General features: G+C 40.8%; 1 protein-coding gene across 1 annotated transcript in view; it reads right to left on the bottom strand.

Moving 5' to 3' along the window:
* Nucleotides 1–223: 223 nt before the first annotated feature.
* LOC124635295 (regulating synaptic membrane exocytosis protein 2) overlaps nt 224–27140 on the bottom strand; it is a 34166-nt gene continuing 7249 nt past the window's right edge. Inside the window, exons 3-20 of the mRNA XM_047171162.1 lie at nt 21986–22100; nt 15472–15586; nt 15048–15201; nt 14682–14915; nt 14012–14184; nt 13498–13638; nt 13176–13426; nt 12792–12916; nt 12384–12552; nt 10893–10951; nt 7567–7757; nt 7314–7488; nt 7055–7208; nt 6151–6333; nt 5776–5934; nt 3886–4079; nt 3506–3670; nt 224–2975 (exon numbers count right to left, since the gene is read on the bottom strand). Coding sequence (XP_047027118.1) covers nt 2790–2975; nt 3506–3670; nt 3886–4079; nt 5776–5934; nt 6151–6333; nt 7055–7208; nt 7314–7488; nt 7567–7757; nt 10893–10951; nt 12384–12552; nt 12792–12916; nt 13176–13426; nt 13498–13638; nt 14012–14184; nt 14682–14915; nt 15048–15201; nt 15472–15586; nt 21986–22100 — 2943 coding nt within the window. The 3' untranslated portion in view covers nt 224–2789. The remainder of the gene's footprint in view (nt 2976–3505; nt 3671–3885; nt 4080–5775; nt 5935–6150; nt 6334–7054; nt 7209–7313; nt 7489–7566; nt 7758–10892; nt 10952–12383; nt 12553–12791; nt 12917–13175; nt 13427–13497; nt 13639–14011; nt 14185–14681; nt 14916–15047; nt 15202–15471; nt 15587–21985; nt 22101–27140) is intronic.

Consider the following 27140-nt stretch of genomic DNA (forward strand, 5'->3'; position numbering starts at 1 on the left):
ATAATTTAGTATGTCACTTTTATTGATACTGATCAATAGACTCAAATCCAAAACCATGTATGGTCACTTTTAATTATTAACTTTTCCTCTCTGTTATGCTATGATAGAGGTTAGATCATCGGCGATTCATCTAATACTTACTACCTTCCTTCAGATTTATGAGACTATGAAATATATTAAGTAGTTTAAACGAACGCAGTGGTGACGTAATAAAACGCAAGTGTTTTTGTTTATATCGCTATAATAAACTCATTTGTTATCACATTTATTTAATAATATACTTTGACACACACATTGTTACGTACTAGGATTTGTAGAGTTCCATTCCATTCCTGTGATCAAAGCTGAAAATATAACCGAATCCAAGTTTATATTATTCAATCTTCGAGTTTTAGGCCCAAAATGTTAGGCTGATAAGATTATATTTTATGTAATAAATATGATATAGGTAGATAAGCTTTAAGCACTTTCAGCATTGGTCAAGGCACGGAATGTAGAAATGTTCGTGTTCTAGGAAGAATTGATATATATAATATATACTATAGCTAGAGTAGGGAAGGTACATAGTATGATATCCGATACCTTATCACAAGTTGCGGAGTGTAAGTAGAGCGCGCGACGCGTGAGTGTTCGAGTGGCCGGTGGGATGACTGCGGGTGATCGCGGTATCGGGGCTCATCGAGGCACATCATATTATATTATGTCTTTACATACGTCTCTTACGTAAGAATATTACTTTGTTAACTCTAACATATCAAGATAATAAGCGTAAGTAGATCGATCCTAACACTCTGTCAGAATTGATAGTTATATTATTAAATATCTAGATTTTCATTGATACATTATATATAATTTATGTATATTTTGTTCAACTTAATCAAATACAAAAATTATAGTGTAAAAATATACTTAACACCTGATATATATTTAGGCATTTGAATTATTCGAGTATTTTAATATTTAGTTAATCTAATAAGTGAATATTTAGATCTCTCTAATAAATATTTCTCTCTCTTGGGAAAATGTACAACCACGATAAAATAAGATGGCGCACCGTAACAAGGTAGATAGATGAGACAGCTAGACGCAAGTGCACGTCGCTCCTAGCGGACAGTGACACGGCACCGAGGCGTGAGTGTGCGAGTGTCCCGCGCCACTGTCCTCGCTTGTTACGTTACGGTGATCGCACGTAAGCAAGTGTAATATTGTCAGGTGAGCCACTAAGCTATGATAGCACTGGAAGAACACAGATTTCGACAAGATACATTAAATACCTCTCACAGGATATGTAGTATGTTACTAACACCGATGACCAAAATATCATTCATCTCACGAATATTTAAATATCTACTTAATGAATTTGTGTGTCTAACTATACGTGCGAGTGCAACGTTGCATGCTCTCGCAATACGTTCGCCACTTATTTAAGATAGATCTCATGAATATTACAATATCGAAATGTCCTGTCTACATCTATGACATGATTCCTAAACACTTTATGTTGCAATATCGCGGAATTGGAAATATTAAGGTAGGTATTTGTCACAAATGTGTACATTTGTTTTCAATCTAGGTAATACAAAAGATTTACTATAAATTCTATCACGAAAATGTTGTGCGTAGAAAATTTTGAAAATCAATTTCACAATAACTATTTACAGTTCGTAGAGTAAGATTTTTGACACGAAGAAATAATGTTTTTTACCACTTTGGTATAGAGATGATTTATAAATCAAGTAGGTATACTTTGGAAAATTCACTAAAGCACAACCTTGGAAGAATAGTACCTAGACGCGCTTACTTACTAGAGTAACTTTAGAAATGTATTAATCATATAAGGCAAAGTGTCGAAGTTGGGGTTCATTTTGATGACGTATGCTATAAGATAGTGTTGGTTCGAATATCTAAGTACTTAGAGATAGGTACAAGTTACACAGACGCTAACGATAAGTTAATCTCAATAAGAATGATGATAGTCAAGAAAGTAAAATCTTTGTTACAAAATAACTTTCTAAGAAAGTTTTGTGAAGAGTTGGAAGTGACAGTTACGAAGTGATATAATTACATGCATATGCACACAGTGTATCTTATAATTATTATATAGACTATTGTACTCCACATGAAATGCACTACAGTTGTTGTACTATTCTAAATATTCTGAATGTATTGAATCATACGGTGACACACATTTATAAGATTTATTATAGGTAAGTACATAACATAAAACTGCTACAAATATTTGTTTTATAGACTTGAAGCGTAATATTTTTTTAATAAAACGTAATAAATATCTTTTGAGCTATAACATATTTATAACAATAATTTCTATATTAAAGGCCTAATCAGTTATTAGGCACATCCATATGTGGACATAACATACACACTTAAAAAATTGAAGCACTTGTCTACAATAAGCTCCTTTTTATTAATCTACAGTCTAAATAGTGTTGATTATTTCTTCGGGCATGTGGTTGAGAATGACTCTTGTTGTCACAAAAATATTTTTATCTGTAACCCGTGGGCTTGTTATATATTGTGTTATGCCCTAAACGTATTTTGACTGCGAACAGAAATAGCGAATAATATTTTTAGGTAACATTTTGATCTACACTGCATTATTTACAATGATAGAAAATTTCGATAACCAACACATTTTTCAGTCCAATATTGGGGCATTGTGGGCGTATATATGTGGAATATGCACGGCGGAGATAAATAAGATCGTATGGGACATGTGAGCCGTCGGGAGCGCTAGTTGTCTAGTTGCGCTCCGGCGACGGCTCCCTGGATCAGTCGGGCGACTCGTCGTTGGCGAACGAGGTGGCGGGGAACAGCGGGTACCAGCCGTACGTGCGCTGCGGCAGCGTGAGCTTGTCGAGGCAGATCTCGGCGCCGCCCAGCGCCAGGTTGTGCTCGAAGCCGCCGCAGCGCTGCCACAGCATCACCACCAGTGTGCGGCCCAGCGCTTCGCTCGCCTGAACAAACGTGCTCTTTGTGTACCAAATATCAAATACCTACACTGCATTTACATACATACGAAAAGAATATGCAATATATGTATATGGAGTGATTAACAAAATAATGTGCAGCTAGTAAAACTAAAAAAAGATTTTTGTTTTTCAATAATAAAGTGGGGAATTCATTCTGCAGCAATCTTAAAATGACTTATTGTAATGCGTGATGCAAGTAACTATTGCTGATTGGCGTAGCTAGTGCCATTTTTGTTCAACTATTTAAATGTTTATAAATATGGATATGCCCCGGGATGTCCGGGAACCAGTACGTGTTTTGAAAAGAGCGACGGTACATTTGACTTTCTCAACCCGGTAGCGCCAAGGGTTGCCTAACCTTAGGATCGTTTGACTCGAACAGCTGTTTCTTAGCCACAAGCTCCTCGATCTCTCTGCACTACCTACGCCGATCAGTATTTATATGTTCCCATGCACTAAGTTATGAATCTACTTAAGTTTAAAAGAGTGCGGCAAAACCCCGTACGTATTCTTACTTGTACCTGATACTTGAGCGTCTGTTTGAAGTGCGGCTCGGTGGTTCGCCTGATGACGCGAGTTTTGCGCTTATGCAGCCACTTATCCCCATCGCGCAGGTAACACTTGACGTACGAGTCCGGCACTTCACCGTTCACGCCATACACACGACGAGCGTGCGATACCTGTGTGCAAGCCATTTCATTTCGGTCACTTCATCAATATCGAGTGTTCGTTTGTTAGCGAAAATATTTCGTATAATTTTTTTCATTGCAGTGCATACCTACTCGTTGGTAGATTTTCCAAGATATTTTAAAACACTTTTTTTGTTTAATTTCAGTTTTTTTTTATTCGATTTTAACAAAATTGTTTAGCTCGTATGTGTAATATGTGAGTGTACCTCGAGCTCCAGTTGTCCCTTGATCATAATGATGCTGATATTGATCTCGGCGTGCAGCGGCGGCAGATGCGCGTTGCGCGGCGGCAGCTGGCCGGGCCCGAGCGGCACGGCGTCGTCGTCGTCGGCCAGCGCGTCGCACGCGGCCGCCGCCGGCACCGCCGCCCACATGCTGCCCTTGCGCCCCGTGGCCGTGCCTGCGCCACTCACATACAACGTACTACCGCGGCGCACACCTGACGCCCCGACCACTACTCGCTTCACCGAGTAGTACTCCGGTTTATTTGTTTTTTATACGGATGGCGGGCATCATAATGAGTCTTTCATTCTAGTTGGTTAAACATTTAAAAGTAACAAAAATCAAAGTACAAAATGATAGTAAACCATTCAATCGAACACTTAAAATGATGAAAAATAAACATTTACATAAAATAAGCACGTCAAACAGCTTCGTGCCAAATGTATACAGTTTTCGTTTACATAGAATCGAATGTTTCCTTTCCTAAACACATAAATGAAAGAGAAAGCGATATATCGTGTGCAGCCAAGAGTGGAGTCGAATTTCTAATAGTTGTCTGAAGCGTTCCTCAACTTATGGTAAGCATTCCGTGTCATGAACAGCCATTTATTTGATTTTTAGGAAAACTTGCGGTTGTGTAGGAGTACCGAAACATAACTCATGCCACCGCTGGCTTCGGCGAGCCGCGAGAGTCCGCTACGTCATGCGCGACCGCGACCTACGCTTCAGAATGTGTAGCTACTTCCCTACTCGAGTAGATTGAAGGAAAACGCCATACTTAACTACGGCCTAACTATAATAGGATAATAAATTATATTTACAAGAAATCTAATAGATGCGCTTTGTAACAATGAGTGACATTCGCAGAGGTAATGAACCAAAACATCCTAGGCGACACAATGCCATCGAGATGAACGTAGACGGGCAGCCGAACAGACGGAACACAGAGACAGATGAAGTGAGCGTGATCGCCCGCGGCCGGGCATGCGTCAGGACAGTACAGTACAGACACAGTGAAGTGATGAGAAGCTTCGGGCGCAGCCACATTCAACGGTGCGTGCGCGCGGCCGCCGCGCAAGCGATGTATGACCCATGCTACTACGTGCCCCAATGTCCACCGTGGCACCCGGCACCACCACCGCGCCCGCCAGCAGCGCCCACTTGACTGGTCAGATGCAAGCGGGTCGCGACCAACGGGGACGGTGGGAGGCCCGCGGCGGCACGGTGGACATGCGGGAACTGGCGGCCGTCGGACGTCACAAGGGATCGCGTACACCGACACCGCACACGAACAAACCCTGTCGGGGAGTACGCGCGGGCGCGGGCACGAACGAGCAGTCGCTTACCGAGGTGCTAACGGTCCGTTGCTGCTGACCAAACAAGCACAACACAGTACAAATCAGTACTACCCTCAAGTTCGCATTGTCTAATGAGATCTGTGGTGTAATCGGGGAGAGTCGAAGTGGACAAGTTTACATATTTCGGATTTACCTTATTATCGCATATGATTTTTAAAGGCAAGAAGCCGAAGGGGAATGTGTTAAACAATATAATAATTGTGTAAGGAAACATATCTAGAATAACTTAGTTTAATCGTGATCGGGTCGATTCTACAGAGGAGATACACATTATTGCAATTTAATTACTGTGTGACACAATACGGAATTAATGATGAATGTAATGTTCGAACTAATTTTAATATCTGAAAGTTTAAGGTTAATAAAAATTTTGGGTAAGCTCTATTTTTATCATAGTGATAATTGTTGCAATCAAAGTGATTCTTCGGTGTTGACGAAGAGGCTTTTCCTAGGACATAACAAAGGTCACATGAGCGATGTAGTGTAATGAGGAGTCAGTAAGAGTATTGCACTTACGCCTGGCGGTGGAGCCGGAGAGCGACAGCGTGCGGCCGAGCTCGCCCTTGACGGCGCGCAGCGAGCGCAGGATGTCGTCCGGGTCGCGCCGCACGCACGACGAGCGCCGCCGCTCCGTGCGCCGCGCGCTCATCGCCGGCGACACGTCGCCACCGCCTTCTACACAACCGCCACTAATGTACCACCTGCCGCACTTACCTCACTCACCTACCGGCACCTCGTACATCTCACAATGCTGCGGTTTTGAATAACTGCTCACTAACACGCTAGTTAAAAGCTGTCAGAGGAAACTCTTATTATAAAAACTCTATATAACAAGTAATCAAAATAACTTTGATGTAGATGCTTCCTGGAACTCCCAAAATATAGCATTACCCTTTTCTTGTTGTTGGAATGAGGAACGGCGTGAGCCTGGCAAAGATCGAGAGAAATCTTTGCCAAGCTGATAAACTTCCACTTCGAGTGTTTCTGATTGAGAGGAGCCTCGACGTGAGCCTCCCACCCAAGCGTGGTCAGGATGAAGTAAAGAAGCACATTCGCCGATGGAGTCCACGTCATCTGAAAACAATAACAATCACCATTATATAATAGTCATTGGTTAAGAAAACTACGGATCCTAAGTCAAGGTATACGTTAAGCGCGGATCCAAGACATGAAGGGGATAAGTTACATTTTAGAGCACATACCAATGCTCGTACACACTATAACGAGTTAAGTTGAATTATATCAAACGTTTACAATGGTTGTCACTCACTAATCACCGGGGTGTCATATATTGCAATTCATAATTACATTACAGTTATGTAGGATACTTATCTTGTAATCGACGCGTTTATGCGGCATCAATTTGTGATCCCTTGAGATAATTCACGTAGTCCTTACAAACATCAAACTCCACAAAGCAGGGTTAGTAAAGCAGAATATAGTTGGAAATGGAAAGATTAGTACACGGTGACATTAACGACAAAATCTACAAAGACTGTTTTATGAAAAGCGGGGATTTCGAGCCCACTTCGCATTCGATTTGAAGGTGCGATGGGCCGCGAACGGTAAATCCTCTTATTCTGGATCTAGGCATGCGATTAGGATGATAGAAGAAATAACTGGAGAGGGAAAAAATTAAACACCCAAATCTTCATGTTCGCGGCCAATGGAACCTCCGGCATGAAATGCCATGGAAATGCGTATGCGGAGGGGGCTTCAGAAGGAATAGCATTGAAGTCGATAAGTGAGCAGCGACCATCTCTGGACATGTTAGGGTTGGATCCGCGTTCGTTACCTGACACTGAACGCTGGGAGGCGAAGTCTCCGCGGCGTAAAGCGCGCGCACCCGTGAGCGAGCCGCGCGGCGACGCGTTGGCCGAGCGGGGCCCGCGCTCCTCCAGCGTCCACCACACAGCACGCTCTTCCGCGAATGCTTTCTCGATTTCCATCTGCAAATGCATATTCATGATGACAAATGGCTCAACAGAATCTACAGAATCAGTCGCGGTAGCAGACACTTATTAATGGTTTCAAGTTTGATGATTCTAACTTACAGTGCATTCTCCAATAAGAACAGGGTCAATGCCCGGACAAGCGTCCCAGAGGGTGAGCTCCAACGCTCGGCCTGCTAGCAGGTCTGCTGTAAGTCCACCGAAGCTCAAAGTAGCATTCCACACGGGACTGCATGAAGCAGATGCTGGATCTGTCTCCACAGGTGGGCAACTTTCACTGAGGAAAACGTTTACACTGTAAATACTATTCATGGATTGTGAAGTCATTAGAAATTAGGTATATAATTTCGCTTACAGTGATGGCAGAAGGCGTATTCTGGCGAAAGCTTCTGGTTCATCTCCATAGCCCAGCGTGTGGTCCCGCGGCGGCAAGTCGTCGGCCGCGATGAGTACGACTACGAGCTTGCGCAGATCGCACTCGAACCACACCTGCAGCTGCGCCCGAGCAGGCGGGCGGTCCCGCGCGCGGTCCGCGCGGTCTTGCTCCTGAACGTAAAGCGCACATATGACATCTCACGCCTTCTAGTATAAGTTGTACAACAATGCGACTCATAGAGTTACTGGTCCATTTTCATTCATATGCCTGGAGATTAATTTTCATTTATAGAAATTGGGAAATATTACTAGGATAATAATAATTCGACAATTCTACTACATGCACCAATAACTCTGATATGTGTTGATATTTATGTTTTGTTTACAACAAAGTCACATGGTATATACAACTCGGTCACAGATGACTACAATAAACAAACAAGGGTGATGTCGGCATAAACGAAAATAATAACAAAATGTAACAATTTCCCAAGATCTGTTATGCAAAATCTAAATCAGTAAGAAACCTTTGGGGAATGCATTGTACTTTATCAAGTAACATGCAGCAACCATCAGCTATTTATCAATCCTTCATCAGCCAGAGATAAATTCATTTGACTGTTATCCATTCTGTGCGAGTTATAGCAATGCATTCATATCACCATCAATATAATTCAGAATTTGTAATATCCAGTTGAAAATATTACGTTAGAGTAACATGCGTCGGGCTGAGGCATTTCTATGAAACACAAAGTAATGAATAAAATCGGATGGTGTCATCCGCCATGCAGGAAGCTGTATCATGCTGATACCGGTCTCACAAGCTGCATGTACCTACGTCAGGAGCCGAAACCAAACGTTCACCCGGACATTCTCTAAGGATAATCGTTTGCATGTGGCCTTTGCCAGCTCTCATCTATAGTGTTTGTTGCACAAGCTTCCTATAGGATTGGGGAAGTCTATTTCAAATCTACTTTAGAAAATATTGCAGATTTCAGCGAAGGATCATATTTTGTCTACTATTTAATGTCTATAGAATATTGAATAATTCAAATTGTAGAAAATATGTTTAAAAAGATTGATCATGGCCCGGTAAATCAACTATAAGCATTAGGAAAGCTTTTTTCTCCTCTACACTATTCTATGGTTTATTTTATATGTCTTGTTTATGTACTTTTATTCAAAATTGCTGCCAGCCACGTAATCAAATCTGACTTACTTTTGTGAGTGAATAAAATACTGTAGGTAGTGAACATCGGTATCTTGGAGTTGCGAAATGTGTTTATTGCAGAGCATGATGGTATGAATTGCATCGGCGCATTCATTCACATTGACTTTAAATTAATAACGGTATTATAAGAAATAACATGTTAAAATTTTAAGCGTTAACGGTACACATGTGTATTTTCACCATAACAATGACAAAACGCAATAATTTATAAGTATACAGACATTTCATATAGCTTGAACGTAAACACATCATCTGAATTAATACTTCACACACAAAGGCCTTGTCTTATACGGTGCTTTTTACTAGATCAATATGCACATATCGACATTGTGCAACTTCATGCATATCTGTATTTGTAAGTACTGGGTCGTAACAATCAACTACATAGTAAGAGCGGTTATGTACATCGTGTCGCTGTAGGGTGTCGTCATCACATGACAGAAGCGTCGGTGCGCGCCTGTCGACAAGGTGTTCCAGTGCGGTGTACCGTGCTGCCACCACTCCAAGCTAACGAGACTCTAGTCGCTGCGAGCGCCTTCGATACAGTGCGGCATCACACTAAACTAAGTCAACAGCAAGACTCGGTAACAGACACTCGATGCGCTAGATATGAGACGGTACAAACGGGAGTGGAGCCGCGCCGCCGCTGGGCGCCGCCGCCGCCGCCGTCCCAACGTTGTCCAGCTGCTTCTACCTTCCCTTTGCCTCTACCTTACTATGTCCCTGGTGTTATCTTCACTCAAGTCGGTGTATGAAGTGAACTGTTTGTGCCGTTGCCATTGTGATTATATATAGGTACATTTTTGAATGTAAAATTTTGTTGTCATTTGCCAAGCTGAAAGCTGCGGCGAATCTAGCTTCACTACATCTGTATAGGTAATGTCGGTAGACAAAGAGCGCTACTCATCCACGGTATCCTATAGATGATATTCGATGCCGGGACGAGTCCCCTAATCTACCATCGAACACTAAAACTGTAGTTAGCCTCTGACTACACTTACTTATTCATATGTGTTTCATCGATATTTGTGTATTTGCCGATCGTTCCCTAATTCCGCCTGGTGCCGATGGCGACATTATGAAATTGGTCGGGTGATAGAAAAAATAAAAATCTGAAAATAAGTAGGTAGCATTTTTTCACACACTTCACTTAGGATAATCATTATATAAACGGTAACGTATAACGAATATAGATAACAAATAAAGTTAAAAATATATAGGTGTATAAATATTTTAAATAAACAAACAGAGCATCCCTTTCTCTAAATAGTAAAGGTTAACAAAGTTAAAGTACATCTAGGATCGTATATAGAAATACTAATCTCTTACAACTAGACTAACGTGGAAGATGTCTGACTGATTAGTGCTACAGTATCACAGCAGATCAGTGGAGACCCGCCCCTGCGCTTTGGCCCCATCTCCAGACACAATCAAAAGCAAAGCAACCGTTCAAGTTAGTGCCAAGCCTTTAGATTATAGTCGGATCAGAATAGGACCGCCACAGGGCTGCAGTGATCGCGCTTCGCGTGGTCTCGGTAATGTGAAACGAGCGGTGGAACAAACATCACACCAAGAAGCACCATCAACTCCCGTCACATAAAGAGATGAACGTTTACTTTGGTACTCTGAATCACTTTACAAATCTATGTGTACAACGCTTGCTCAATCTAACTGTTTGGTTCCGAGTCGTTCTAGGGCTCGTCTCTTTAAAGCTCATCATCGAATATGATACCAACTAACGAATAATGAAGTTCAATCGTCATTCTAGTTATATAGTGGATCATCTTTGTCTACACTACTTCACCTTTCCATCACGTTAGGTATTGAAATTCTTATAAAAATGCTTGGAAATAGCCTAAAGTCCTCATGGGTAGATTGAAGAAGATGATCTATTAACATAACAACACAATGCTTAAAGATCAAACGTATAGTAATGAATGACCCGAGAAGCGCAGAGGAGTAGGCACCGAGTGACAGTCTCTACTAGAGTTTATGAAGGGCGAGCGGTTGGCTCAATGTCTTATGGGTTCACAACACATATTGTTACAATTAAAGCCTATGTATGGGTATTATACCGGGGTTTTCGGCAATTTCCGTCGGGTCGGCGACGATGGTGATTTGTCGGTATCCGGTTCTGTGAATCAAAACACAGACTCATGTACTATGGCCGAGTTTTGAGAAACTCGATATCAGTATAAAATAAGAAAATGCTAGATAAATAGGAAGAATGCAAAAAAAGTGTAAAATGTACCGTGAGAAGAAGGCTGGAGTAATGTTGGTGCAGAACGAGACAGGTAGAGAACAAAATGCTGTTAATATAGCAGTCATAGATATTGATTTACAGGAAAGATAAACAGAAACAAAATAACGTGAGAAAGTATATTTACATTAGTATTTTTATGAGATGTAATGTATGAGTAAGCAGTGTGTATCAGTGTCGAATGTGTAGGCAAGTTAACGAGCTTACTTCATTTACAATGTACATATAATATCGCTGTGTTAGGAGGTAACTTTGTGAGTGTGATAAGTTATCCATGCATAAATCTCATATGTAATTTCATGGAGAACAATCCAACTGCACAGTTCCAATTAAGTCCACATAGGACCATATACTTTCATTTTCCATTCTGTATTGATATATCTCGTCTCACATAGCAGACACATTATATTCATTGTTCTGTTCATAACAAGACTGTAGGATAAAGTTGTGCCAGTTTATAACAAAGCCAATATACGATCGCGGGAGATTGTAACTGCGCAGTTGAATAGTCCACGCTACATGGTGTTTAGGGCGAATCACGAAAACTTTCCATCTTAAATGATAGTTTCAGTTGTGTGCAGTTAACGCTACTATTGTGTTTGTTTCTTTATTTTTAGAAATTATGCAAGGACCATGGAGAACAAAATGACTGGCGGAGATGTCATAACGCAAAATCTGCTGAGAAAGTAGCGCGCCAAAATGCGGGTGTTCCGGGGACGAGGAACGTTACTTGCTCCGCCCTTGTATGCACGTTCTTTGGAATTCATCTTTGACCGATGTCTCAAGGAACCCGAACGCCTAATTAGTTCATTACCAACTGATCAATTTGGCCACGTATTTTACTTGACCTCTACAAGAAGGTGCATGACCTATGTTCGCACCACTACGGGATGTTAAAATAAGTGGACTGTATATTGTTGATAGGCGCGGTTTATTGCCGTTCTAATTAAAATATTTAAAGAACTCGCGGACAAACAATTAATATAATGTATGAACGAATGTCGACCGTCGTCGGTGGTGTCCGTGAGCGCAAGACTGGTCTATGCCCCTCTCGCCCGGCGCCCCCCTCGACGCACCGCTCGCGGCTGCGCCGCTCGCCACGATGACTCAGAAGCGAGTAGGCGGCCGCTAGCGCCCTTTGCCGAAGGTATGTTGGGTTTGATTCCCAACAACCTACCTGTCTTATGGCATCTCCGCACATCTTTTACTCTCCGTGGTCTATATGTAATGCAATATAGTGTATTCTGCCTACATAACTTCGCTTTCAAAGAGAGTAAAAGCTAGACTTGGTAGGAGTGTAGAGTACCGTATAGGGCATGATGATGCATGGAGGGCTGGTTCGTCTGCGAGGGCGGATCGTCGACCTGCGGCGCGGGTTCCACCAGTAGCTCCACGCTGTCGCCGCCGCGCTCCAGCACCGCGCACACTTCCTCGAAGCTGCGCTCCGTTAGCGGCACCCCGCCCCATTCCAATACCTCCACATAAAAGTTTGGTATATTGTAGACATCCAATTACAATAAGATGGAAATAAAAATAAAAGAGTGGTGACTTAAAAAAAAATAATATGAAAAAATCTTATCGTTTTTTTGCTATGTTCCCAGATTCCATTAGGTTCTAATCCGAGGTATTTAACCCTAAAGTGAACAGGAGCTCTTTAAGTAGTTCTCACTCTGTCAATCAATGCAGGGTTTGGTCACAAAAGTGTGATTGTTACCTTGTCTCCCTGCTGTAGGCCGGCGAGGTCAGCGGGCCCGCCCGGCACGGTCCACACAATGACGGCCTCGCGCCGCCCGCTCGCGTCCGGCTTGCCGCCCACAACGCGCATACCGAAACCGCGAGCTGTAATTAATCATTTCCACAACCTGCCTACATACCTTTGTTGAGCTTATATTTTTGTGATTACGCTTTAACCACATTTTTGGTAAATATGACACACATGACATGAAAGCGTTGCATGTTTTCGGTTGGAAAAAATTGCTTATGAAATACATGAGCTGAAAAATTGAGAATAATTTATGTTGCGCTGGGTACTGTGGAAATAATTGTTTTTTTTAGATTGACTATAAAAACTTCAGATTTTGAAGTAAAACCAACTTACATCTGTGTCCCTTATCATTAGGGTCCCGACGCAGGGAAACGCGGCGCGGCGTGCGGTCATCGACGTCATGTATCACAATTTTGATGGCCTCAGCATCGACGGACATCTGTCGCGCGGCCGCCGCCAGTGCCGCCGTCGTGGCCGCCGATACTGATATTGTTGGTTCTGATGATGACTCTGAGCTCCGGGATGCCAAGGCCGCTAGTGCATTTAGAGCGCCAGTTTTTTGCTGCAAAGCTGCTATGTCCGGCCTAAGTAAAAAGTATTGTTTGGAGTAATTTAGGCATCTGTAGTAATAATTTAATATGTAGAGAGAACTCACAGCTGGCTTCCGCGACGTCTGATCGGCCTATCTTCATCGACACTGAGTCCGGGAGCTATCGAGGGCGTGGTGCTGGGCTCGTCGGTGCGGTATGAGCCACGCCGGGACGTTGCGCCCGCTACTACGTCCACTGCTGATGATCTATAGAAAATGTGGCCGATAGTGGAATAATCTTACTTTTTTTACAAAGACTTTAGACAGTTTACTGTAATGGGAGCCACGGAGCAGATAACTAGTAGTAGTTTTTTAAGCCTAACAAACTAAATATGTTGATTAACATTTATTCAAGACTAGCGACCCGTTCCAGCTTCGCAGGGGATAACAGTATAACTCACTATTTAATGTATGTTATTATTGATATAAATTTTCCTCTTTGATCAATCTATAGATCTATTAAAAAAGTCCGCATGAAAATCGGTTGCCTAGTTTTGAAGATTTAAGCGTACAAAGGGACACAGGGACAGAAAAAGCGACTTTGTTTTATACTATGTAGTGACTCGTAAGTTTACCATACCTTCTGGAGATGGCAGGCGGTGCTAGCGGCGTAGACTGATGCGCGGGCGAGTGCGGCTGGTCCTCGTCGCAGGAGCGCTGGCGCGGCGCGCGCACGGAGCGGCGGCGCGCCGGCGTCACCGTGCTCGGCCGCCGCGACTCCACCGTCGGCGTCGTGCTGCCGCCGCCCTTTAACTGCCGCCGCGGGCAGCGTGGTTACGAACTCACACTCCACACAGTATCGACTTATGGTACATCAATATCAGCTTATTGCTGTCCACTGCTGAACATGAACCTCGCCTAACAAGCGCTAACACTATATGACACGGTAGATACACCATCGTTATCATGTCAGCCTTTTGCTTTCCACTGCTGAACGTAGGTCTCCACTAACAAGCGCTATAATAAATTATTATAATTTTAGCGTAGTACATTTTTTATTTATCCTGAAATTTTATTTGCACTGACGTGATAAAGTAGGGGAGTGGTGTGGGTGTTAAAGACTTTAAGAAAACATCAAACAAATTTATATTAATAAATACAAGGATAAAGTATTACACCTACACCTCAACGTTATTGAGTCAGGCTTAAAGTAAGCAGGCTTTGCTTGAAAAACAAAGGAGTCTTAGATCCTCTAAGATGTTCTTTAAATTAAGATGTTTTTTAAAGCCAATCCTATCGATAGACATTACCTTTTCGAGTTCTTTGAGTGACGCTGGTGATACATCTGAGTGTCGCCTGAGTTCAGGTGAGCGGGGCGGAGCTAGGCCAGCACTGCTGCCGCCGCTTCCAAGCCGGGCCTCCGAGTGGCGGCGCTGTAATGCTTCCAGCACCGGCACATCCAGTAGTGAGTCTGTGCTGTCCTGTGCTGCTGGCGGGAGCCGCGGCTGTGCCTTGCGGCGGCACACTGAGCACCGCCATGAGTTCTAAACATTTGCAAGTTCATCTTAAATAGTATTCATATCGGAAGGATAAACAATTATGAACTGTTAAAGAATCGTATCATCGATCATGACTTCGATTTAAAAATTAAGCATAATACAGTGCGAATATCTCACAGCGTCTTCATCGCTGGCCGGCTTAGAGTAGGAGGAGCAATCCTCGCAGACACGATGTTGGCAGCCGTTGCACGTGTGGTACACTTCTCCGGGCTTGAGCGCCTTCAAGCAGACCCGGCAGGCTCCGGCACGGGATGGCGCTTTCCCAGCCTCACTACCAACAAACATAGCCTTTAATAAACACAATTTACATCAACAAAAGTCCCTTTGAAGTGTCAAAAGAAAATAAGATAGTATTCTATACGTATAGCGGTTTGCTTAAACAAATTAAGAACTCTGAAAAAATGTAAAGCAATGATACGATGAAAGAAGAATGAAATTAAATTTCGAACTTTTTAATTACGTAAGAAACGTTTTAATGAGTTTTCAAGTTCTGTTATAATAGGAACCGTAACAAAAGGAGGAGTATTGTTTCAATTGATACCGGTCAGTCTTGGCAATCTGTGCTGCGGTAGGCGGGGGTTGTGCCGGCGGCGGCGCCGGCGCAGGCTCCGTCACGGGCTCTGGCACGGCTTGTCGAGGACCCAATTTTGTTGTTACTGAAACAATAAACTCTGATGTCATCTCACACTTTTAAATAAATCGATAATACTCCCATACTATTGACTAAGTATTCCAAAATGAACATAAGTCATTCAAACTGAAATTACATTCAGATCATTGTTATGAAATACTGAATTGGAATGAAACGATGGGAATTCAAATAAGTCCGCAGCTTGTGTCTACCTTCCGAGCAGGAATCCGCTAACAATGCATGCCAGCCTTGCCGCCTCAGGCTCGAGAGACGCGAACATCGAGATATTTCGCTATGAATATTAAGAAATTATCATGAATACCATAACAAACTTCCCTCTACAGCCAAATATCTAAACCAATATGTTTTACTTTTAACTTAAATTATAAGGGTTTTAGGTTAAAATTTAGTTCTCTATATACACATAACTAACTGTTATCGTAAATTTTATGCACGTCCGAAAATAACACGATGTTATTGGATTGTAAAGGGCGTACATACCTAGGTGTACTTTGTTTGTACTAATTAATTAATTTTACGGTGTACCCGCAGCTTTCGCTTGAGTTCAATTAACTAGTCCGAAAAGTCAATTATAACGTAACACAACCTCGTACCCTTTGAAACGAAGTTTATTACTAAGTATGAAGTTTCTATGAAAATTGAATACTTACAAGTTTAGCGCCTGTAGAAGCAGCTATGGACTAACACGAAATGGAATAACGTTTGAAAATTTCTCGAGATTCCGTTTTCCTTCTCTCGAGGTCAAGGATTTTCATAAATATAGCAACCTTATACGACTATTTCTCAGTTCTCAGAAAAAGTTAACTTTTTGTTGTGAATGTCATAAAAAACCAACTCAAATTCTGACTTAAATATCAAGAGTCCTGCATGTTATGTTAGTGTTGGAGCTGTTGCTCTTGTCTTGATGTATTGATAATCTTGATGGAGTAACACTTGATAAATAAAACTTGATGATTTGCAGCAGTACCGGTTTTAGGGTAGGGCGCGGTTGAGCGACGGCCCAGGGCGCCGGATGTAAGGGGCGCCGCAGGCGCCCCCATCCAATCCTTGATCAGAATGTTACCTCTATCTTTGTTTTAAATTTCATCGAACATCGCAACTTACAGGAATTGTATCCAAATGTATGGATAGCATCAGGGCCGCCTTAACCTATGGGGCGCCGAAGCGAATTTGTGTTTAATTCCGCGTTAAATTTGAGAAATTCTCGAACCAACACTACTTTTATGTCCCAAAAGTCAAAAATTTTCGCGCTCGCTTCGCTCGCGATTTCTTTACTTTCCACTTGTTTTTTTATCACATATACCTACTTTAATGTCCCAATACTCAAAAACATTCGCGCTCCCATCGCTCGCGGCTCCTTCACTTCACAGTCGCCTTTTATTAAATACTAGCTTCTGCCCGCGACTTCGTACGCGGATCCTGTCCCTTATGCCAGCGACTACGGGGTCAGCAAAATCAAAGATCTGAATCGTCTGATATTGAATTTTAAGGGCCCATTGACTTGAAAACAACGGAATACGCATAGCCATTAGAAATGTTCCATATATTTAATTTTTGTACTTCAACGGCAAAAGCACAGCAGACTAAACAAAACGCTAAGAACTGAACCGCAATAGACGTGACCATAGCGATAAATAAAAGTAGTGATTCTAATTAGTCCCATTTAAGTTGTGTGTGGCAAAAATATTACACGTATTATTACGTAAAAAAACATTAAATGTTATTGAGATGACAAAGTCGTGATGACTTAGTGGAAGTCGTGGTGGTTTAGTGGGTAGAGAACCAATCTCTCAAGTATGAGCGTCTTTGATTCCAGGTCTGGCAAGTACCTGCCAATGCAACTTTTCTAAGTTCGTATGTACTTTCTACGTATATTTTGGATACCAATGACCGTTATTTGGAGGGGATGTTAAACTGTGGGTTGTCATTGAACATTCTTGGCAGTCGTTATGGGTAGTCAGAAGCCAGTAAGTCTAACCAGTTTTACCAAGGGGTGTTGGGTTGAGCGGTTAACCGGGTTGTGGAGGTCAGATAGGCAGTCGCTCCTTGTAAAACACTGGTACTCAGTTGCATCGTGACTGGAAGTCGACCCTAACATAATTGGGACAAAGGCTCTTGAGATAATAACGACAATAATAATGAGATATAAGCTCCGCAGGACATCTGAGGCTGATGACGGGGAGTAGCGACCCCGCAGGGCATATATACTGAGTTCTCCAGGGAGAGTATACTGTCCCCCATCTCCGGCCGGTCGGAGTGAACCATGACGGGGGTAGGTCTCAACCCTCTGGCTTGGCTTGACCGTCAGACTGACAGAGTGGAGTCGCTAGAGCAGGGTTAGTAGCCCTGCTCGGAGGATAGGTGCCTCGTGGTAAGTGACCCACAGGGAGCGCGTAATCTGCGTTTAAAATCTGCCGAGGTATCCTCACACTTCTTGTTGCCCTCTTGTTGCTATTCAGTGACTGATTCCCGGGGGCCCAGTAAGTGAGCTGGCGAGTCTCCACCTGCCATTTTTACATGTATCTAATACATTGCCATTGGCAGGTGCCATAGTTCCCGTAGTTTCCCCATTCCTAGTCCAATAGCATCCCATCACAATAGCCCAAGTAGTATTCATTCACAGTTAGCAATGGTATAACACAGAACCGGGGATTGTTTTTTCTTTTTAACGACGCCCACCGGGGATTGTTCTTGGGTTTATTTCTATAGTGTATAAAGGGATAATCGTCGGTTTTGTGTCACCATTTCATTAAAGTTGTCTCAAAAGGGCTTCAGCGTGTTGGCTTCGGCCCCACGTTTTCCTCCCGAAAATTCGGAACTCTGCAGTCCCGAGGTCTGGAAGAGACATACAAAATAATAATGAGATATATATAACGCAACAAATTCGGAGAGTGGGGGCTCGTGACGCCACGTCTAGGTATGTAATTTGTACTAAGCAGTGACTTAACACAAAATTCAAGCGTGTTATATCTTCTTTATTATTTGTTAGTGAGAAGGAGAAAAGAAAAAATACGTGTCCATTATTTTAGGGTTATCTAAAAGACGGACTTTTTTGATTCACCATACCTATTTCATAACATTCATTTCTATACATTTCAAGTGTAGTATTGCTCTTGAAGTTCCACATCAGGTGTTCCAGATCTTCGATGTTTATACGTCAATAGAGAGTGCTTATCAGATTGAACCACTTTTGCTAAAACGTTATACCTCTATATGCTATAGTCTAGCTGGGCTCCTGGAGTTTCACATCAGGTGTTTTAGATCTTCAATTTGTATAAGTCAATAGAAAGTGCTTATCAAATTGAACAACTTTTGCTAAAACGTCATACCTGTATATGGTACAGAGAAACTGGGCTCTTGGGGTTCCACATCAGGTGTTCCAGATCTTAAAATTTATTATCTCAGCTGAAAATGCTCATCAAATGAAACAATTTTTGCCACGGCACCATATTTGTATCTCTTATAGTTTTATTGGTCTGTTGGAGTTCTGCATCAGGTCTTCAAGTTTCGAAGATAAATTATAGCCTATATGTTGACCAGGCCTAATACTGATACAACAAAGAAAAAAATCATTGAAATCCGTTCAGTAGTTCGGAAGATTAGCGTGTACAAACAAACAGACATACAGACATACAGACATACAGACATACAGACATACAGACATACAGACATAATTTTTTTTTGGATTTGTGCTCCATTACTGTTTCTAAACCCCACCCAATTATTATTTTTTTAATATATTCAATGTACAGACACAGTTTTTTTACAGATTTATTATATGTATAGATGTTTAGGACTTTTAGTGATCCAAAACTCAAAAATTTTCGGGCTTGCTTCACTTTACAGTTGTTTTTATTTTTCAACAAATTTTTAGTCTACTTAGTTCTTTTACTAATAAGAAAGTAACTTCTAGTTTCCATATGAACTTTCTTATTCACGGTACTACTTTAAGTCCCAACATTTTAGTACATAGGCGCCAACACCAACAAAGAGTTATGTACGTTTCGGCTTCATTTTAAGTAATTTTTGTTTTGAGTTCTAATAACAAAAAAAAAATCCCGCTCGCTTCGCTCGCGCAATCAGAAGCCATGTTCCCCTGTTTTTGCATTCACCAACCAGCAATAACTTATGTACCTACGATTGGGCTATATTTTACGAAATTTTTGCTTTGACTTCTTAACTATAAAAAAAAATTCGCGCTCGCTTCGCTCGCGCAATCGATATCTACATATCTCTGTTTTTCGTATGGGTTTCAATTCCAGTTGGAGGGCGCCGTAGAAATCCCACCCAGGGCGCTGGTAGAGTTAAAACCGGCACTGATTTGCAGAAAATAACGTAATTTAATTAAAAACCAAACTTGATATTAAAATAACTTGTGTGCACACTTGTACGATCAATTGAGAACTGTCTGCTAAGTAAAATGTAAGTAATGTTTTCCAATATGTATAAAAATGCAATTCAACAAAATTATGTACTTTGTACAGTTAGATTTATTATTTATTACATCTGCACGATCGATCTGAAAATCGCATGAAATAAACTAAGACATCTGATGTCGAGAAACGAACACTAAGCTCGCGTGACGAAATACATTTCTATTCACAGAAGTCTCAACATTACAAAAGTTGTATTTCATAACAACAAACGATATTTCCGAAGGCAATTTTCTTTATGTAAAAAGAGGTAAGTTAAATTATAGGAAAATGTTATATTTATGGTGGGTTTATGTTAACCGTTCTTGCGGGGTGTGAGGTAAACATAAATAACGGTAATAATGGCCTTAGGGAACAAGCACATAACACCGTTCCAATCTTGCCCGTACACGGATAGTTTCCAGAGTTATTACACCCTTGTTAACAAATGCTGCCAGTTTTACACTAGCCAGTTACCTTTTTATTTTTAGTTTTAAAATACATTTTTAAGAAAGTAATTCAAGATCCATTTTTGCTACATCGAACAGCCTCAGTTATTCAGAGTTGAACTAATTACATGTAGATTTATTTTAAGTTGATAAATAAAATAAACTATTATTTTCCAACCACCACGGCATACTGATATGTGGAGTTATATTCGCAAAAGCAATTCATTAAAGGATCTAAAAATAGCAGCTGCATAGCTCGAATGCTGACCCACCGCCTACGCCATTCACTGGATTAAATTACTGCTGTGACTTGCGTAGGATGATGCAAATTGCTATTTCAGTTATACACCACAGTCAGATGAAAGAACAATACATCCTTTGTCCTAAAAATAGTACCATGTTAGTCCTGACCTCTCACTGTCTACACAATGTTTTGACTCACATAAATCAAAGTTGGTAACTCCACCTTCCTAGATAAAGTTAAAATGTCACGTATGTACCTTAAACCAGCTTTACATAAAGTTAACTCATGACAGATTCAGGTAGAAAGGCGCTGGAAAATCAAAATTCCAGCAGCGTTCCCTTTTGGGGCCAAAAACGTACCTATCCGGTCGTTATCTCCTATACTGAAACAATATCCATTCATCATCCCGACGAAAATCTGTTTATCGAAGGCAGCAAGGAAAAGTATCGCTATAATCATAAACTGGCTACAGTTACAAACATTTGAGCTCATAATTGTAGAAGATACGGACAAACGTATGGGATACTGTGTATACATTCTAGTTTTCCCTCGTAATAAAGTTAGTAGTTGTTGTAATATACGAGAACTTAAGACATACGTAGGTATCACGAATCTAAGATATGTATAGCATGCATACATGTACTGCATACATTTCGATTTTTATTTTATTTATTTAGGGTATCTTTAGGTATTATTACTGCGCCATTTAAAACCGCCTGGTTCAGAATAAACCTAAGACGGATGCGTATCTGTTCTGTCAGTCCAATTTAACGCATTACTAAGTTTAGGAATTCGTTCTCTTTTTGTCAGACTCGAATGCTGTAAAAAGGGTTTGGTTTTGGTATTCCATGGCCAATCCTATTTAGGGGTATTAGATGGCTTAGAATCAGTGTTTTGTACTAAGTCGTTTGTAGTGGCGAATGAAGAGATAGAAGGACAACTATCCTTTTTAATTTATAATGATAAAGTGGCCCATATTTACTGAGTCCGAAATTAAATCAAAAGCCCTAGTTCCTACTGAAACACTAATATCCAACATTACTTCATACTTGCAGCATGTAGTTCAGTTATTACGTAAGTTGGTGCCACAGTTATGTGACTTTGCATCAAGTTAACAATTTATTTACCTCTGGCATTATTAGTGTTGTTTCCCGTAGTTACTTGTTATATAGTATGTCGTACAAAGTGTAACTTTCGAAAGCAAATGGCGATGTAATTAGAGATAATTAGCGGTGATGGAGTCTTAGTTGTGATGTGTCAAGTGCTTCTTTGTGGTAATCTTTTAGAGTTGTGTTTACCTTTATCCTGGGCGGTGAGCAGTGACGAGGAGAGAGTTTGTCGTAGTTTGCCGAAGGTTCCCGGTGACTCGATGTGCCCGGGGACCGTGTTCGATGAGTCGTCTGTCGCCACCATCTGATGATAACAAATTACATTTATTTCACTACCATTAGCACTTAAGTATTCATTGAACTTTTTTCAATATAAAACACCCTTTGTACTTGAGATATACGAATAAATCTGAGACATGATCTTAATAGAGCAGATAACGAACAGTGTAAGAATAAAAAAGTCGTGAATTAGTAAACTCGATAAAAACACTTGGTGTTGAAAAAGAACTCATGTCGTGGAAAGAGACGCGACGCCGCGCGGCGATAAAACTCTTCATACAAAAATAACGGCTCAGTAATACCGTCGTAAATTTTATGGAGAGCAACAGATGGAGAATGAAATACATCAGAGAGGGGAAAATCAATATTGTCGTCTCCCGAACTAGACTACGGAGCGTTTTTATTGCTTCGCTCGCAAGTCTACTCAAACTTTCACTTAGTAAGTATATAAGTAGTATTAGTCACGTTCAACGATATCTGAATGAATGAGGTCACCTACTAAGCGCGTGAAATAGGCAGCTACTACGGTTACACACCTATCATAAAATAACTTGATAAAGTACCTACGTTATTAGGCTTCCCGCTAATTGGAACTGGCTCGTAATAAACTCGAGTCTATAAATAAGGATATATTCTTAATGCTCTAGAAATTGTTTTGAAGGCGGAGTAAAAATGTAGTGCGCAGGTGGAAACTGAGTAAACCGTGAACAAAGCGGGCTCCTGGCGGACGTAGTAAAGTGTAGCACGAATACCGAGCAGGAACTCGGGGAGGAAGATGGTACCGCACCGGTACTATGTTGAACTCGTAAACAACGGCAGCTTAGATCTATGTACTTATACCATTGTAGTAAACGTCAAAGTAACGTTATTTGCATCTTTAAAAAAAAAAAATTAAACACTAAATGGTCAAAAAATCATTCACGGAATATATTTAATTTTAGTTTGAAAATAGCCAACATAGAATAAACTCCACATTTCGCAAATATCTGGGAACAAAATAAAATAGAATTTACAAGTTGTGCTTCACGCCCGCATAAGTCGTAAAATTTCACCCCAGCAGAGGGTTACGGTTCGGCATTCGATCAATTCTCTGTAGAATTTGAATGGAATTTAGAAGTTACTGTGCACTGTTGTTTGTAGAGTCCATTCGGAGTGACTTCATCAAACTGTCGTTGCCATTCGAAAAATGAAATTAAGCCTGTGACACCGGATCGGGGTGCTTGCGTTCCTTTTCTCGATAGTGCTATATATTTTTGAAAAACTCGCTCTCTATTAATCAATACAAGTAATTACAGAAGAAACTCATATTTCTTAAAACTCTAGATATACATTATGCCACGATAATAACTTAATAATGCGCTATATTGCCTTTCTCAACACAACTAAGTCCAATTTATATTTGACATCAGTTCAATTCTAAATCTCATAATTAAGCTATAGATCTTAAAAGACCTTATCTTCGAAACTATTTTGTAAGAAGCAAACACGCGGCTGAAGACAACCGACAGGTGATATACAACATTCATGAATATTAGCGTTGCTGCGAAACATCTGGCACAGCGCATTCCTGGGGGAGCGTGCGGGCCTGGCCGTCGGCCGCGGCTGACCTAACAGCTTCTATTCTCACGTTATTGGATTCGCCAACCGAGGCTCGCTCGTGACCGAACGCTTTCCACTCAAATACATTATAAATGAAGCCGCTGTTAGCAATTACACACGCCTTTGTCGAGACGCTCCAATGAGAGCCACTTGAGTGCTGATTGTCAATTTACGAATGCTGTTAAAGGCTTTGTTGGAATTCCAGATGGTTAACAAAGGAACGAATTTTGTGTTTTCGATTTATTATAGTCACATGTGTATTGAGTATATTAATTATATGCAATGTTTGAATGAAAGATAGATTTTTATTGAAGAAACGATTGGAACGATCTCATGGGATCAAATATTATCCTCAGTAAACGACGACGGCTCCACGGGTAAACGATATTTCGTAGCCGTTTAGCTATGCTAACCCCTGCGAAGAATATTATACTAAATGGGAATTTAAGTTCACAACTAACGTTGTTTTATTATTCTAAACTTTAAAAGTTCAAATAAATATAATATATTGTGCAATAAAAACTGTTACCATTTTAGCGTCACGTTTTTTAGCTTTTTGTTTTTCGATGTCGGGGCACAGTCTCAAGAGAGCTGCCTTTGATGGATATCAGTAGATCAAACCGCGGAAATGCGCGATAATGTGTAAACATTAAACTCAAAACAGTACGAGTATTAAGACATTCATGGGAGCACGCTAAGTTAAGCTTATCTATCAGTTGAATTTATTTACAAGTCTTTGAAGTTATTTTTTTGTTTAAAAAGTAAATAATTTTCACTTGAAAGTGAGTGACCCAGTGCAGGATAACAAAGTGCGTCAACAGCGCAACTAGTATCATGTTGAGTACACGGCCGCCCGCTTCGATTAGCGTTACGAGATTTTTGAGATAAAATGGGTCATGAACAGAGCGTTCATGACCTAGTGGTGAGGTGCAAGGGGTGCGCGGCGCGGGAGGGGGCGGACACGGCCCTGGTTGACCCACTTGTTGCCTCAACCCGCTATTTACATTACAACTCTAATTGCTGTCGGCAAACGTCAGGTGTAAGCCTTTACTTTATCATCGCCTTGGGGCCAACCTTTTCTAATTCGTTGTTCGACTTGTGCAAATGTAATCTATTACTGACCCAAAATTAATGTTATTTCATTTTCTTGCTCAGTTTCGTAATAAGAGCGATTTGGTTGCGGGTGTTTTGTAAGGAGCTATTAATTGGGCGTGAATGGGTGCGATGTTCTTAACCTTTGATATGTTTATTTGGTATCGACACTGAGCACAATAGTGGCGGGAACAATGGTAGCGACAATGTTAAGGGGCGCGACGAGCGGCGAGCGGCGGCGGGCGCACGGCGGAACACGCGGAGCGGAGACTGCGCAGCTACACCCACCCGCACCACAAAGGAATGTAATTACGCGGCACTGCCACACAACACCATACTATTATTTTAGAACGCAGATACGCTGATTTATTCCTTTTGTATAAAATAACTCAAACACATAAAATGCGAAATGTTTAAACCTATCCTATGAAAATAATAAAAATATGAAACTTCAGTGTTCACAGACACGCTTAAAGTTGCTATTGTATTATAATATGTTCAAGTTGAGAAAATAATAAAATAAAATCGGACTAAGAGGGTCATATAAAGGAAGGCTTATACGTACCAAGCAGTGGTCATGTTTTATTAAAGTTTTCCGACTTTTAGGTATTTGTTCATAAAATACTCGGGGGACGTTTGTGTCGGTGATGATAAAAAGGATTTTAAGATACTACTTGGTAAACTTGCTTGATGTTTATGTGGGGTTATTAAGATAGCGAACTATTTCAGATATAGAAGTTATTTGGGCTTAAATTTCTATCGTAAAATATGATGCGAAGAATTTTCATTACGGATTATACAAACTATGAGAGGCCTCAGCCTCAGGGCTTGTTCGATCGATATTAAATTGTTATTTTTAGTGGTTGGGGATAATAACTAAACTAAAACCAAAAATATGCGCCAGCGAAAACCCTCTATTACGAGTTTTTAAATGGATACGTTCTTGTTCTTCTTGAAGAAAAGCAAATTATGGATACTATAAACTGGATACATACACACACAGCTTTGATATAATATGTCCCGCGTGAAAATTGATCAATTTCTTTACTATACTTAAATGATAACATATATAATTTTTCATAATTGTAATAGATGTGAAGCGATAGAAGATTGACAATACATTTTCATTTATTTAATGGCTGTGACGTGGTGCGGTTACAAACGGCGCGGACTTATTGAGATAGAAATTAATTCAGGCTTTAGTTAATTCTCCTTTACATAAACGTAGAATGTTTGCTTTTAACTTAAATAAGCATTTATGAAAATTGCCGGTATTCATGTGTCTAAACTCGGTCTAAACATATAAATACAGCAGTGGAACAATGCGCACAAAACTACTAAAGCAATTTAGCAGATTTCCACGCCGCCGCCGCCATGTTGCTCGCGAGACTTATGTGAATCCCGTTCAGAAATCACATTAAGGTAGTTTGAGCGCGGCCGGTCGGAACTACACGCGAATAAATCTAAATCACCGCCGGCTGAATCTTGCCTAAACCCAGTTTAATGCGCTTCACACCCGGCCGCACACATTACGCTCATGTAACCACGAAGCCACCAAACTACTGAGTCATGCATCCACTGAGTTCTACATTTGTTTGTGTTACAACTACAACATCTCCTTGTGTTGTCGCTTTCAGGTCTGTATTTGCATTCTGCTAGCGAAACAGCTTTACACGAGTATGTAAACCAATCTCTTTTATCTTTGCACAACACTGAGATATGTGTCGGATCGGTCTTTATTGCGGTAACAAAATGTGCTGTAATAGACTTCCTAGCTTTTTGGACGCTTAACAGTGATTTATTAAATGCGCATTTTGAGGTTTTGTTGCGTATCATTCATAGATACAGATACAGATCATTTTCTTGAATATACGTTTTAATATCAAATAAGAAAATAAGCAATCTTTATCTGCGTTTTCTAAATGAGTTCTATTACAAAGTTAGCGCACAATTGTAAATTTAAGTGAGATATCATTTTAGAATATCTAACAAATCTCATAACTTAGATAATATTTCGAAAGTTTCATACATATTCGTACCTCAAGAACGAGCGATACTGAAACTAGTTAACTTCATTAGGTAAAGTTTCCAGACAAGTTTTGCACTAAATATTAAGGCAATTTCATAGTGAGGAATATCGTCATCATAAGTGTTGAAGTAGCGACGCCGCGCAACATTTACCACTTAATTCAGTTAGGGTCTCCTCGTTCCAGCGACCCACCGGCAACTCCCACAACTCGGTGAAGCAAACATTTTTGCAGCGATCGAACCTCAACAGTCATCATTACTCAAGAAAAGTTTACGCGAGTGCGATCCAAGTAGCGTTACAAATTTTGTGGCATTTATTGCTGAGGAAGATAAATTGAGAAGAACA

This window comes from Helicoverpa zea, chromosome 12 (assembly GCF_022581195.2).
Source record: "Helicoverpa zea isolate HzStark_Cry1AcR chromosome 12, ilHelZeax1.1, whole genome shotgun sequence".
NCBI classification, from domain to species: domain Eukaryota; kingdom Metazoa; phylum Arthropoda; class Insecta; order Lepidoptera; family Noctuidae; genus Helicoverpa; species Helicoverpa zea.